The sequence below is a fragment of the Cyprinodon tularosa genome, unplaced genomic scaffold (genome assembly GCF_016077235.1).
Source record: "Cyprinodon tularosa strain WSP-4 unplaced genomic scaffold, ASM1607723v1 ctg118, whole genome shotgun sequence".
Classification (NCBI taxonomy): domain Eukaryota; kingdom Metazoa; phylum Chordata; class Actinopteri; order Cyprinodontiformes; family Cyprinodontidae; genus Cyprinodon; species Cyprinodon tularosa.
This window is the reverse complement of record NW_024037981.1, coordinates 365,651-378,844: the sequence shown is the minus strand read 5'-3', so window position 1 is coordinate 378,844 and position 13,194 is coordinate 365,651. Positions and strand designations below refer to the sequence as shown.

The 13,194-nt window shown below is 40.5% G+C and overlaps 1 protein-coding gene across 5 annotated transcripts in view; it reads right to left on the bottom strand.

The window, feature by feature from the left end:
- The window catches only part of ep300b (E1A binding protein p300 b), a 47,086-nt gene that overhangs the window by 22,178 nt on the left and 11,714 nt on the right, over positions 1-13,194 (bottom strand). For 2 of the 5 annotated variants that reach the window (XM_038309357.1, XM_038309374.1), the window contains exons 5-19: positions 12,927-13,040; positions 12,564-12,815; positions 12,007-12,109; positions 11,773-11,901; positions 11,523-11,640; positions 11,236-11,419; positions 10,349-10,426; positions 10,183-10,268; positions 9,862-10,014; positions 9,252-9,743; positions 8,911-9,159; positions 8,630-8,828; positions 7,174-7,325; positions 3,381-3,620; positions 561-649 (exon numbers count right to left, since the gene is read on the bottom strand). In XM_038309357.1, the coding sequence (XP_038165285.1) occupies positions 561-649; positions 3,381-3,620; positions 7,174-7,325; positions 8,630-8,828; positions 8,911-9,159; positions 9,252-9,743; positions 9,862-10,014; positions 10,183-10,268; positions 10,349-10,426; positions 11,236-11,419; positions 11,523-11,640; positions 11,773-11,901; positions 12,007-12,109; positions 12,564-12,815; positions 12,927-13,040 (2,638 nt within the window). The remainder of the gene's footprint in view (positions 1-560; positions 650-3,380; positions 3,621-7,173; positions 7,326-8,629; positions 8,829-8,910; positions 9,160-9,251; positions 9,744-9,861; positions 10,015-10,182; positions 10,269-10,348; positions 10,427-11,235; positions 11,420-11,522; positions 11,641-11,772; positions 11,902-12,006; positions 12,110-12,563; positions 12,816-12,926; positions 13,041-13,194) is intronic. The other 3 variants (XM_038309382.1, XM_038309390.1, XM_038309365.1) reach the window with 2 other exon arrangements.

Genomic DNA, 13,194 nt, shown 5'->3' with positions numbered 1-13,194 from the left:
AGACATCCAGTGGTAAACAACAACAACAACAAAAACATTACAGCAACATGAGAGAGCACTAGGAGTCGTGGGGCAGCAGGGCAGTGAGGATACAAGGCTCCATATATGAGAAGGTGAATGAGGAAGAGATAGAGCAACAGGGATCCATCATCCTTTCTGCCCATTCATAAAGTGGGAGCTTTTCCTCCGGTGGAGAAAACAAACCAACCCTGCTCCCGACAGAAAGCATGAAGTTTTTACAATTTTATGCAGCAACAACGGTGCTGTGAACAAAGCACTGCTGGAGAAGAAAGGAGCCCACTTTATGAATGACTTCATGAAAATTAAAAACAGTGAACTATGAAGATGGTGATGGCGCCACGGTTAACATTTGAAGCCAAAAATTAATCTCTTCTGTGATTTCATTGACTGATGCTATGCTGCAGAGGCATATCTAATATAAAAAAGAACAACAAAAAAAAACAACAAAAACATGACAGACTAGATGATCCCAGCAGCTTCGTGTTTATCTTTACAAAAGCAAAACACACTAAAGGTAGTTTTATGCTGAAGGCTCTTACCTGTTCTGGTAACTAAAATATGAAGCATCGCGTTGGATGGTGCATAATTGTTTTCCATAGCAGCAAAGGGTTTGGGGAGAAAACTCGTACTGCAACAGGGAAGAGACAAACCATCTTTCATTAACTCTTCATTAAGAAAAACATCCCCCCTTAAAAACCTCTATATTTTATTTAAACATGTATTTTGTTTTTTAACTAATAACTATTGGAGCTACACTATATTAGGTAAACATGGATGTCTCAGTCAGATTCAATTAAATTCAGGACTTTGAATAAAAGAGTCCTAGTTTGATGCTTAAATCTACTAAATCAAAGCTATTTTTAACACTTAAAAATTTGGTAGCTTCAAGCCTGAAGAGGATTGAGGCTGAACTCAAAACATTAAGAGCCAAAACATAGTGATAAATTTACACACGTTACAAATAAGTCAAATCGTTCTAAGAGAGGCATTATCTCTCAATAACTAATGTCTTCAACCAGCAAATCATTCCATTTTGGGTTTATTTCATTTATATAAGCAGGCTTTCAGCTAGCAATGGGTACGGACGTTTACTAAAAATATTAGAAATTGTACGCCCTGTATTGGGGATGTACGGCTTTGGCATGCCCTAATTTTCCCCAGTAATATGGTGGAATATCTGTCCCTGCGGACAATTTCATTCACGGGAATAAGCTTGCGGCGCTGTATGCAAGCAGGTAAGCAAAACTTTGAAAAGTTTATGAAAACTCATTGAAACCTGATAACTATATAATTATTTTTTTTTTCTTTTATTTGGAACAGCTAACGTAAATGACAAATGGGGAGGTGGGAGCGATCTGTGCTAAATCCGTAACAAATATCAAACAGATGTTGCTATTTTTTAATGGTTCTTCAAGACTTTATTTCCAAAAGACTATTAAATGGATGTTATTGTGGATGACAGTGTGCTTATTTTCCCCTTTGGACATTTGCAACTGGTATAACTGCCCTTCGGCGCAACACACCTGATTGTGTAAAACATCGGATTACATTTACAAAATGTACTAAGATGCATGAAAACATGACTGAATCAAGTTTCAGATTAGTTTCAGTGTCAGCTGTATTCTTAAAGCTGAAGTCTGTAAGTTTTTAAAAATCAGTTTTTTGTCATATTGGCTAAAACTGTCCCTATGCCCAGACAGCAGTACATGTGACATGTAACCTGTGAAAAAAACTGCTTCAATTGGTCCCGCCTACTGCCTGTATTTCAATCTGGAAAGAATAATTCGGGACGAGTCAAAACAACCAATCACAGCCAGAGGAGCGTCTGATGGAGTGTCAATCACAGCTCACACACGCTGAATCCCGCCCCCCCCTTCTGGTCGCATGCGGTAGCCGTGCAGATGCTGTGAGAGGGGTGGAGCTTGGAGGTGGGGCATGAGTGAAGCAGAGAGGGTGGGGGAGTGGCGTGAAACCTGTTTTTCTTCAAATTTTCAGTCGAATTCTGCTCTCTCCTCAATGTTACAGACTGCAGCTTTAACTAGGGATGCACGATATTGGGATTTTGGCCGATATCCGATATGCCGATATTTTAAAACTCATGTAGCCGATAACCGATATCGTTACCGATGTTAAAGCTGGACAAAAATAAGTAGTCATTGAAAATATCAGTTTTGTTATCCATTTCTGACACTTTGAAAAATAATATACTCAAATATATTTTCATATGCTGATATCAAATTGATTTTTAAAAACGCTGTATCGATCTATTTTACTTTCAAAATCTCGTGAAATTTCATCGTTCTGTTACAAACTCTCGTGATATTTAGCAAATTCTTGTGAGATTTTGTTAGTAAAACATATTGATACCGCGTCAATATATCAACATATAAAAATATGGCAAAATTTCGTGGATTTTCGGGGGATTTGGTAGCATAACGATGACATATAGCAATATTTCATTAATAAAAGATATTGATATGGTGTTTTTAAATGGCAATATATCAGCATATGAAGATATTGGGATATTTTAATGTATCAATATATTTTCCCTCGTCTTTAGAAGTTTTTAAGTCTGTAAAAAAGAAGTTTTTGAGGAAGAAGAAGAAGTAGTATTTTTTTTTTTAAACTTTAGAAACTCAGAAGCTGATCAAATATCGGGTTAAATATTGGTAGGGTGGCTGATGTCCGATATTCAGTTTTAAGGCAGATACCGATAGGGGGCCGATTATATCGTGCATCCCTATTCTTAACAGAATAGATAAACAGAAAAAAATAAGTCCTGGCCTATTTGTAGACAGTTTTTCAGTTTGGTCAGCTTGTTTTAAATGTTATCAAGATTCACCTTTAGTGGTAAGTTTAAGTTACACTTTCTGATTTTTTTTAATTAACCTTTGAAACATAATATTGTACCTAAAGATGATCTGATACCTTCCTTATGAAATTTCCCCCTCTACTCAAGCACACATGCTTCCCTCAGGACAAAAGTGTTGTAACTAAGACAAAAAGTTAGCTACATTCCACCTTAAAAATGCAAGAAATAGCATTTCAGAGTATAAATTTCAACATTCAACAACACACAAAGCCTAAAGATGTGATAACCAAGGTGTACACCTTGTGATATATTCTTAGCTAAAAGCCTGTATATAGGTACTCTGCTTGCAAGCTAAATTTAGGTAGCATTAGCATAGCTAATATCCTTGATGAGTTAATTATTTTTTGCAGCATAAGACTAACTTGGCAACAATAACTTGATCTTAGATGAATGACTGATTTTCAACACAATCCTTTGTAAACTAGCAGTCAAACGTTGAGTTTTTAAGACCCACACAAACGATAAAAAAACAACAGTTGTGATTTACCTTCCTCCCACAGCAGTAGCCCAAGCCCTGCATAACAGGATCGATCTCCGACTCAAACACCTCGGCCAGTTTGGAGCAGTACTTGTAGACTCGAGACGTCTTTCGATTGTACAGCCAGGCGTTGTTGAACATCAGCCAGACGTCTTCGATGTACTGCCATGGCTCCTCGTACTGCCCTGTGTCCAACTTCCGCTTAATGGTCGACAGATCCATGGGGTTCTTGACGATGTCGAAGTAGTCCTGGATTGGGATGGTTGTCCATGTTAGGTCAGGTTGAGTGGTTAAGCAAAAGGATCGTCAAACATCGACGAAAGTTGGCAGCAGGAAGGCGACCAGCATCATCGGCATTGTTGACACAGAAGGCGGCATTGCAGGCAACCGACAGGACCAGAGTAGGGAGAGAAGAGGGTGCAGGGGGACAATGTTGTTGAGCGCTGCAAAGAAGAAGGTTCATGTGCAAACAGAGAGACATGACAACTTCTGCCCTCCAGCTCTCTGCTTTGCACCCAACACCTCAAATCTACCCATCTACATCAGCCAGAGGACCAGCCTGCCCAGTTTACAGCTGGTAAAAATCTTCCCAAAAGATGCAAGAAGATTTTAACATGATCATGCTGCAGCTGGGGCTGAGCATGTCATCATAAATCTCAATCAATTGGTCCTTAACAGTAGATTTAAACAGTTTTCTAGACAGCTGGATGGATTCTCTGCTAAAACCTAAAAGCAAACAAAACTTCCAATGATAAGCAACTGACCAGGGTGCAAAGCCATGAAAAACAGAGCAGCAGGCAGGAAAGCTAGGCTTTAAGCTACAATTCCAGCAGCATGAGTGCTAATGAGATGGCAGCATTCAGGCCAACAGTGTTGAGGTGAAGGAAATGCATCGATGGCTGGAAGCAGTTTTTCCTGTCAGTGCCACCCCCCCCTCGCTTTTCCTCGAAACCCTGCACCGTTTGATGGGGAAGCGAAGAGGAGGACGTTGAAAAAATAACTACTTCTTTTTAAGTTCCAACAACAGCAAGAAACTATTAGGTGTGAGTTTCATAGAGCAGAGTCCATCTAAGTGTCACCATGGCAACAAGAGATATTAAAAGACACTCATATCTGAATGGAACCACTCATACATACAAACAAATGATGCATATTACCAAAACGGGCTGTAGAGACAGACTCCAGTTGTTATGCAGAAGAATAAAATGAATAGATCTAGAGATTTTCAAAATATTAGTGTGTCACTCGCAAGATACGGTGACAGTATTACAGTATAATAAATATAACAAATAAGAATGAAGTGTTCAAAATGCTACTTTAAAGTCTTGGAATAGATTATTATTAGAATGTAAACTGGTTTACTCTACCAAACTGATCCGTTGTAGCTCTGGCAGCATGTTAAAGGTCATTGCTGTTAGAAAGTGAACTTCTGCCTCATGTATTTTGCAGCCTCTAGAGTAGCAATTACTTCTGCCTGAATGCATGGATCTGTATAGCCTGACGTAGTCCGACTCAATTCTAGTCAGAATATGAGTCTGATACTGCTCCATAGAGCTGTGATTATGGGGCGCGTTTCGAACGAACCAGGAAAAAAAATGCCTCTGCACTCAATTGGATAGACCTACAACCAATAAGAGCAACGGAGTGCGTGACGTATGTTAAGCGAGGCATAGTTGTTGTCCACAAAAATCAAAGCGTGCAGTTTCACGCCTAGAATAAGAAGATGAGACTTGATCGCGTTTCTCTGTTCCTCTTTTAAAATTAATTTGCTGTCGATATCTTCTAGAACAGACCTAATAGCAGAATCTACTCACCCAAACTCTCCAGCGGCAGCCATTATTGTTGTCACCGAAGCGCGCTTTGGTCACGTGGTTGATTACGTTACTCTTGATCATCTGTCCATCATCGTATAAAGCCCGCCCTGACAATTTGATTGGATCGCCTGACAGTGGGCGATAATACTCGCGCTACTATGGAGCAGAGCCAGACCGAACTTCCCCGAACTCAAACCTTGTGGGCGGGACTAAGTTCGGACTGGCACCCAGGCTAGGATCTGTATACTTGCTGCCAACTAAAGACCTGGAGCGAGACAGTGTTTTAATCCTAATAAATGTAATGTGACCAAAATTGAGTTCCTCTGTGATTTAAGAGCCGAGTTTTGCAAAATTCTGATTATACTGCAGATGCAATTAACTCTTTATAGGGCAAGTTACAGTTTTTCATCAAATTACAAATGGAGTCCCCCTGTCCCTCAGTGAGGTCTAGAAGCACAAGATCTATATCCAGCCGTTCAGCAAAGATCCTGCTACATGGCTGTGCATCTTATTTTGGCATTTGACCAATTAGATGAGCCCTTGAATGATATATTACCTACTTTTTCAACTTAAGTCGAAAAAAAGTTAAGCCAAGAAAAAAAAGGTGAAAAGCTAATTGAAAAGTTATACAGTAAAGTAAAAAAAAAAAAACATAATTAATAATCCTAGTTCACAATTATATATAGGTGTATAAACTAAAAAATGGAAGCGCCATTATCAGCATTAATGCCTCTACGGTCATGTTGGACCAAATAAAATGTGTTTCTTTCTCTCTCTGAGTGTTTTTCGTGAATTTCTTAAAGAGGCACTTTTGGTATTTTTCTTTATATATTCGGTCAAGTTATTTTTTCTTAAAATAAGTGCATTTTTTCTTCAATTGAGGAGGAAAGTGAGACACTTAAATACACAAGATAATTTACATTTAAAATAAGAAAAAAAAAACAATTGATTAGTCTCATTTTAAGTAATTATCTTATTTTAAGAGTAAAAATCTCATTAATTTGGCAAATCATCTTATTAACCTTCTCAAATTAAGGGTAAATACACTTAATTTAGGACATTTTTATTGATTTATAGATCATTTTTGCAGTGTAAGGTCACTAATGGCTTGAAATTTTTATTTTTTTTAAGTATTTCACTGTGTGCCCTATAAAGGGTTGAACTGATCAGTAATTTTTTTTTTTTTTTTCATCACATATATATGCACATTGTTGAACTTGCAATGCCTAAAGAAGCATGATAGGACCTTTAAATGACAACCAGGTTGGAGGTTATAAAGGTGCGGCTTCTTAAAAACACCAATCAAGTTCTTTTTTCCCATACAGAAAAGATGGAAAATAATAACTCAGATGACTCTTAAAGATCTACTAATTTGCTCCATTTTCCAGCCAGTGTGAGAGAATACTACTTCTGAGGTAGACCAAGTGAAGGCTGAGTTTTTATGGCATCGCAGCATCTCCTACCTGAACACTGTTAAACCCGTACTGATGAGGAACTAATTCAGAAAGCTAGCAATGGTTTATGAGGATGGAAGAAATAATAAAAAAGATGATAAAGGCAAAAAAAGATGGATAAAAATAAAATAAATGATAAATAAAAGCATCTGGCTCGTGAACTACAAATTTTGGTTCAAATTAGTCACACTTTATTCTGAATAATTAGAAGAAAGTGTGCAGCAACCCCCTTATATAAAGGCTGTTTAGATTAATGTATATGGCAGAAGCTTTAACAGAAAAAGGTTCAATTAATGTTCACGAGAGCCGGAGCTTTGATTTACAAGATCAACAAAGCAAATCATACACACACAATCCTAAATATATCTTCACTTTCAGCATGCAGGGGAAAAGAATAGCGGCAAGAAGACAAAAATAAAACAAACTCTAATCTAAAGTAACAATAGCAAGGGAAAAAAATGGATAAAATAAACAGAAATTAAAGGTATGCTTGGATGGAGTTGAAGCAAAATGGCAGCCAGTGCAGTCCCTTACCAGGTTAGTTTTGTTACTAGTTCGAATACGTACGGGTATTCCCAGTAACGGGGGGTCCACCGGCTGGCGGAAGGGAAGGGACTCAGGGTCCTGGCGGTATAAAGCCTCCAAGGTCGGCATCAAAGCCTGACGCAGCTCCTCTGGCTTAAAAACTGAAGAGAGAAGTGTAAAAAATTACACAAGTCAGGACTTAAGTTAAGATGAGGGTTTCTGCAATGCTCCAGGACAGCACCCATAATACACATATGATATAGGAAGTACTGAACCAGCTATCCTGCCATGTTTAGGCGCATCTAATCTGAAAAATTTTCTTTTATTTTCCATCCTATAGCTGAACACGTAAATTGGGATATCCCAGTTTAGGAAATAATTGTTGCTAACTCCAAACCAGATAAGCAAGGTTTAGCCTTTAAGCAACAAACAGGTTGGATCAGGATGTGACAAAGGATAAATAAGCAGCTTGCTATCACTTAAGTACAGTGGAGGATCTGTGATACAGAGCGAGTGCTTAACCTTTCAAAGCTTTGAATGCAGGGCGTCACAAGCAGATAAGAGGACAGTCGTCCAAACTTATGGCTAGCTAACCACCATAACGGTTCAGACACAAAATTGACATTTTTCCATGATCATCAATCCCACAGAAAACCAACAGGGTGAACTGAAGTGTCCGAAGGCGTCAGAACTCTAAAGAGATCATACAATAAAAATAAAACATCCATCCTCTTCAATGCTACAACATTATGAAAAGTTATAGAGGTCTATGCATTTACGGTTTGTAAAAAAGGTTGCTGAAAGTATCACCTGCAGAGGTACCAATCGCTGTCCCATCAGAGATGTTAAAATTTAAAAAAGTATTTCACTTTATTTTTAACCACTAAATAACTATTTTCTATTTAAAAGTGGGATTTCTATAATCTTATTTCCCAGTCCTTAAATTAAAGGTATAGTGGTGGATGTTCTTTTTACAGGTGGATCATCAAGATAAGTGGTCTTCCTAATCGTCACCATTCTGTTATATTTTTACATAAGACTGTCCTACGTGCTCGTCGCCATTTTCACTTACCAGTGGTGAAAGAAAAAATTGCAAATCATCTTTTGGAAAGTAAGCTTGTACGAGCAATGCAAACAGCAACTTTTAAACAGAGCGTGCACGAGGAGAAATGGGCTTGTGAATGCTCTCGCATGCATTTAACAGGCTTTCCCTCTAGGGTACAGGGTTGTGCATGTGCATATTTTTTTTTAGAAGCGGAGAGGGAGGGTCTTTTGACAAATCTGCGAAAATCCTCCACTATACCTTTAAGGATGTTTTTGAAACCTTATAACAGACTGTGCACCACAAAGCTCAGTACCCATTGTAAACTATATGTCATCTTTATGCAGATTACAGCTCTAGAAATGCTCCGGTTTAAATTCTTCAATCTTTTCTATCTCCCCCCCAAAAGGAACCAGCACTTACTTTTCTTCTTGCTCTGGCTGCTGGCTGAGGAGCTGTTGGTGGCTGATGACCCTGATCCCTCCTCTTCCTCTTTGGGCTCCTTCTTCACCTCTGGCTTCTTGTCTTCACTTGCCGCTGCTGACAATGACCCAGAAGATGACGCCGTTGTGTCCATGGGCTCAGGTTTACACGCATCTCTTGGTGGCTTCTCATCCTCAGTCTGCAAAAGGATGATCGCATTAAGGTGGGAATTCTTCATTGATAATGTGCAACATTTTTAGTGAAAATGAGGACAATCTTACCTTTAGTTTGTCTTCATGCTTCACCTCAGACTGAGTCTTGCACATCTTCCCCTTACGGTTTCCCTCAGCGTCACCACCTACATCCTCTTCCTCCTCTTCTTCTTCTTTCTCGATCTTCATTTTGATGTCATCCTGACTAGAAGCAAGGCTCTCTGTGGGAGCTAGCTGGGAATTGCGGTCAGAACTGCTTGTAACTGAAGCTGGAGAAGGAACCTGTCCTTCAGCTGTCAGGGAAGGCTTAGGAGAGGACTAAGAAACAAGCAAATGAGAAGAGAAGAGTTTAAGAATGACAAAAGCAGCTTTTCTATTGTGGATTATTTAGGAGTAGTAGTTATGTTTACTGGAGTGTGTGGCAGCTGTGGTGCATGATTGTTCTGTGATGGGACGGAAGGAGTCGGAGCTCCCGAAGGCTCTGGAGAGGCAACGCCCCCAAGTGTCTGCTCTGAAAACTGATTGGATTTTTCTGAGTTCCCTGTCGGGCCTGATTGGACAGGCTGGTGCATTTGGGGAGTTTGCTGCTGCTGTTGTTGTGGGGTGGCAGCTTGTGGTGTGCATGGGGTCTGTGGCTGAGGGGTCTGAGAGCAGGGTTGTGCCGGCGGCGTCTGATGAGGCTGAGGCGTTAAGCTGCGAGCCGGCGAAGGGGAGTTTGTGCGGACCGGTGGACAGTGAGGAAAGGAGGGGGATTGGGTGGAGGTCGGATGAAGGTTGGACATGGGTCCAGGACCGTTGCCGTTAGAAGGACCAAAAGTTCCTCCAGAGCATGGGACAGAGGAGGCGGACGGTGCTGCAGGGCTGCTGGCGGGAATGGATGGAGGTGTTGACATCTGGTTCTGCTAAAGAGGATCAAACACAAGATAAATATTTCTGCATTAAATCACACGGAAGCTAATCATACATAAAGGATCGATCTTTAATTTCAGAAGATAAAAATCAAAGTGAGTGGACGCCTACTGAAGGCACAGCAGACTGGGCTCCTGGTTGGTTCATGCCAACAGGACCGGAACCCAGACCAGGACTGGAGACAGGAAACTGGCCTGGAGGAAGGTACTGGTTTTGTAGTTGAGCAGCACTGGGCTGACCCATCCGTGTTGCCCCCATACCCATCTGGAAACAAAACAACAAGGAACATTAAAAGCCTTCAATTCAGGGACAGCCTCCTTTAAATCTCTTCAAGAAACACAAACCCTCCATTTAAAAGTTCATTAGGTTTTAACACACCAAAATGATTGTTTCTAAAAACATTACTACTAATTCAGAGACAGATATGCTAACCTGGTTCATTTGAGGATTGAGAGGAAGAGGAGGCGTTGACCTCTGACTCATACTCTGCATCCCCATCTGAGGAAACTGGGTCATTCCTTAAAAGAGAAATAAGGAATTTAAAATGCTACAACAAAAAGCTTTGTATCCATTAAGTACTAATTGCAAATTGACATACCTGCTGGGTTCTGCATCCTATTGATCATCTGATTTGGACCAGCAGGTCTAATCATGGACGGATCGGCATGTGGACCATCTGGTAGGATGACAAAAATTCAGATATCACTTCAGCTCTGAGGCCAGACATCGTTCATTTAAAATTTCAGTGATAAGTTAATACAATATAAAAATCTAAAACTAATCAGCATCCTGATTTTAATAATTTGTCAAATCCATTTGAGCCAATATGACGACGAGCTTTTAAAAGGTTGGTCCTCTCTGATGTGCTCTCCTCTTTAGCTCACCCCAGAGGTTTTGCAGAAAAAAACAGAAAAGTTTTTCTTTAAGAAAATTTCAATCTTAGCCTCTTTTGTTAAAAGCTGTTTCAGTTCAGGCCCAGAAGTGACTTCCTATCCTTCTCAGTACCTGTGCTGTAATGTGATGATAAACATGGGTGCTTGCTCAGCCTACAGGAGACTTATTTAAAAAAATGGACCTATGGGTTACCCATTTCTAGCTAGAGAAACATAAAATCATGTATTACCACATAATAGGTTCTGAAAAATCCTGATTTTAATCAAAACCTGTCATTTATTTTAAAGGAATTCCAATAAGGAATTTAAAGGAAATGCAATACTCATGCCGCTAGGTTTAAAAGATTTATTCCTCAACATACATTTATTTCTTCCAAACTAAATACATTGGCTCATTTTTCTATGTTAAGTTAATAATAAACAAAAAAGGTATTTAGAGGCTTTTTCAGCTAGTTCTACCAGGGGTCCCTACAGATTTTCACATATATCGATCACTTAAATACAATTGTAGCTTTAAAGATGTAGCGGTTATCTTCATACAAGCAATTCCAAATCAGTATATCCAGAAATCAGGTGGATATTCTTTACTTACTGGTGGGTTGCACAGGGGGCACTGGGGGCTGGCCCATGCCAGGAGGACCCTGAGGGAGGCCAGAGGGAGGAATGCAGGGCTGGCCGGGCATCATGCCCTGCTTTTGGAGCCGTGTCCTCCTCTTTTCTTCCAGCTCTTTCTGGATTTTGTAGATCTTCTCTGCCAGAAGGTGGTAGTACTCCGCCTGGAGGCAGCACAGCAGGAGGGTGGGAGGAAATTACACAACACAAATAACAAACATCCCATCTACTGCACATTTCTCCATCCTCCATTTGAGGGATGCTTACCCTGCTGTTTGCCGACTCGTACATGTCTCCCTCTACTTTCCGAGCGTAGGCCACCAAATTCTCCATCCGCCTGTCCTTTAGCGCCGCGGGGTCAGGAGTCGGGAAGATGGCTTGGACTCTGTTTACACAGAAACAGAAAACAGATTTCCAAACAAATCTTTCTAACAGCGTTGAAGTCAGCTCAGGAAACAATCCAGATCTATTTTATGAGCTTCTATTTCTATGAAATTACGACATCCAACCGACTCACAGCTTGTGGACAAGGTGGTTGCGAAGGTCCTGCGTGATGTCTTCATGCCAGGACTTCCTCATCCCTGCAGCTGAAGGGGGCGTGGCCGTAGGCAAGGAGCCCAGGTTCCCCACACTATCGTTCATCAAACTGGGGTTGAGAAAGAACCAGACAACTTGTTAACATTTCGGACTATGCCAAGCTAATTTAGAATCTGTCAGAATGGTAGATGAGTGGCTGCAACGAAGCTCTTGCCTTTGTGCATTCATGCTGTGCAACATGGAATCCGGCAGCAGCGGCGACTGCTGGTTTGGAGGCTGCACCCCAACAGCACCATTCACTCCTATAGAGTTACCACCTGGTGTGAAGAGGCAAAGCACTTTATATGATCAGCTTTTAAAAACTACAAACATTAACCAAAGCGTTAGGAAACTAATAACTACAAGGGCAGTGATGCAAAGTCGGTTTGATTGATTGATAATTCCTAAGAAGAATACGAAATCAGACGATAAGCCTGGAGCAGAAACAACCTTACAAAAATGTTTAAACTCCAGCTTCAAACTTCCTGTTTAAACCACAGAAATGCTTGGATGTTAATGAGGATTCATGTGACTAACAAAGTAGTTAAACTATAATTGCAAAGAAATCAATATATGCAGTTGTCTCACTAAGTAAACTTTACTCTGTAGCTGCTTGACAAATATGCTTTTCTGCTCCATTATATGAAATCCAATAAAATGACTGTAGTAATATAACCGAATGAGGAAATTACTTTTAGAAAAATTGCTGCTAGAAATAGAAAATGAACTAACTCATTGGATTTAAAGTCCTCATCCCCGGCTGTCCCTGAAGGCCTTGGTTTGGCATGGCGGCCTGAGCCGGCTGCTGCTGCTGCTGAGACATCTGGTTGCCCTGGTATGTCAGACCCAACGCAGCGTAGGCCCTCTCTATGGAGCTCGGATCGATCTGGTTGGGAGGGTTGAGACTTGGAGTGCTCGACTGGCTGCCTGGTCCCGCTCCTCCTAAAGAGTTCACTAAACTCACAGCTGCACTGTTGACCAGAGCTGCAGCGATGCGAAGAAGATAAAGGAAATGAATAGACGTGATTTTAAAATCGTGTTTTTAGTTAATCATTGCTCAATGACAGCAGTCAGGGTGAGAACAGAAACACTCACACTGCTGGTTCCTCTTGTCTCCAGCGTTTTTCAGCGGTAGGCATACGGGACAGTCGTGCCTCGTGCAATTCTTCCAATGCGAGATGATCTGTCTAGATGAGGCACAGTGTGCAACTGGAGGGGGGAGGCAGAAAAGTAGAAAGCGTGAGAGTCTTTAAATGAATGACATGACAATGATAAGAGGCAGAAAGGGGAAAATATTAGTCAAAAGAAGGAGAGAAAGAGGCCAAAACTGAGAAAGTTCTGGTATGAGTCATTGAGGCTTTAG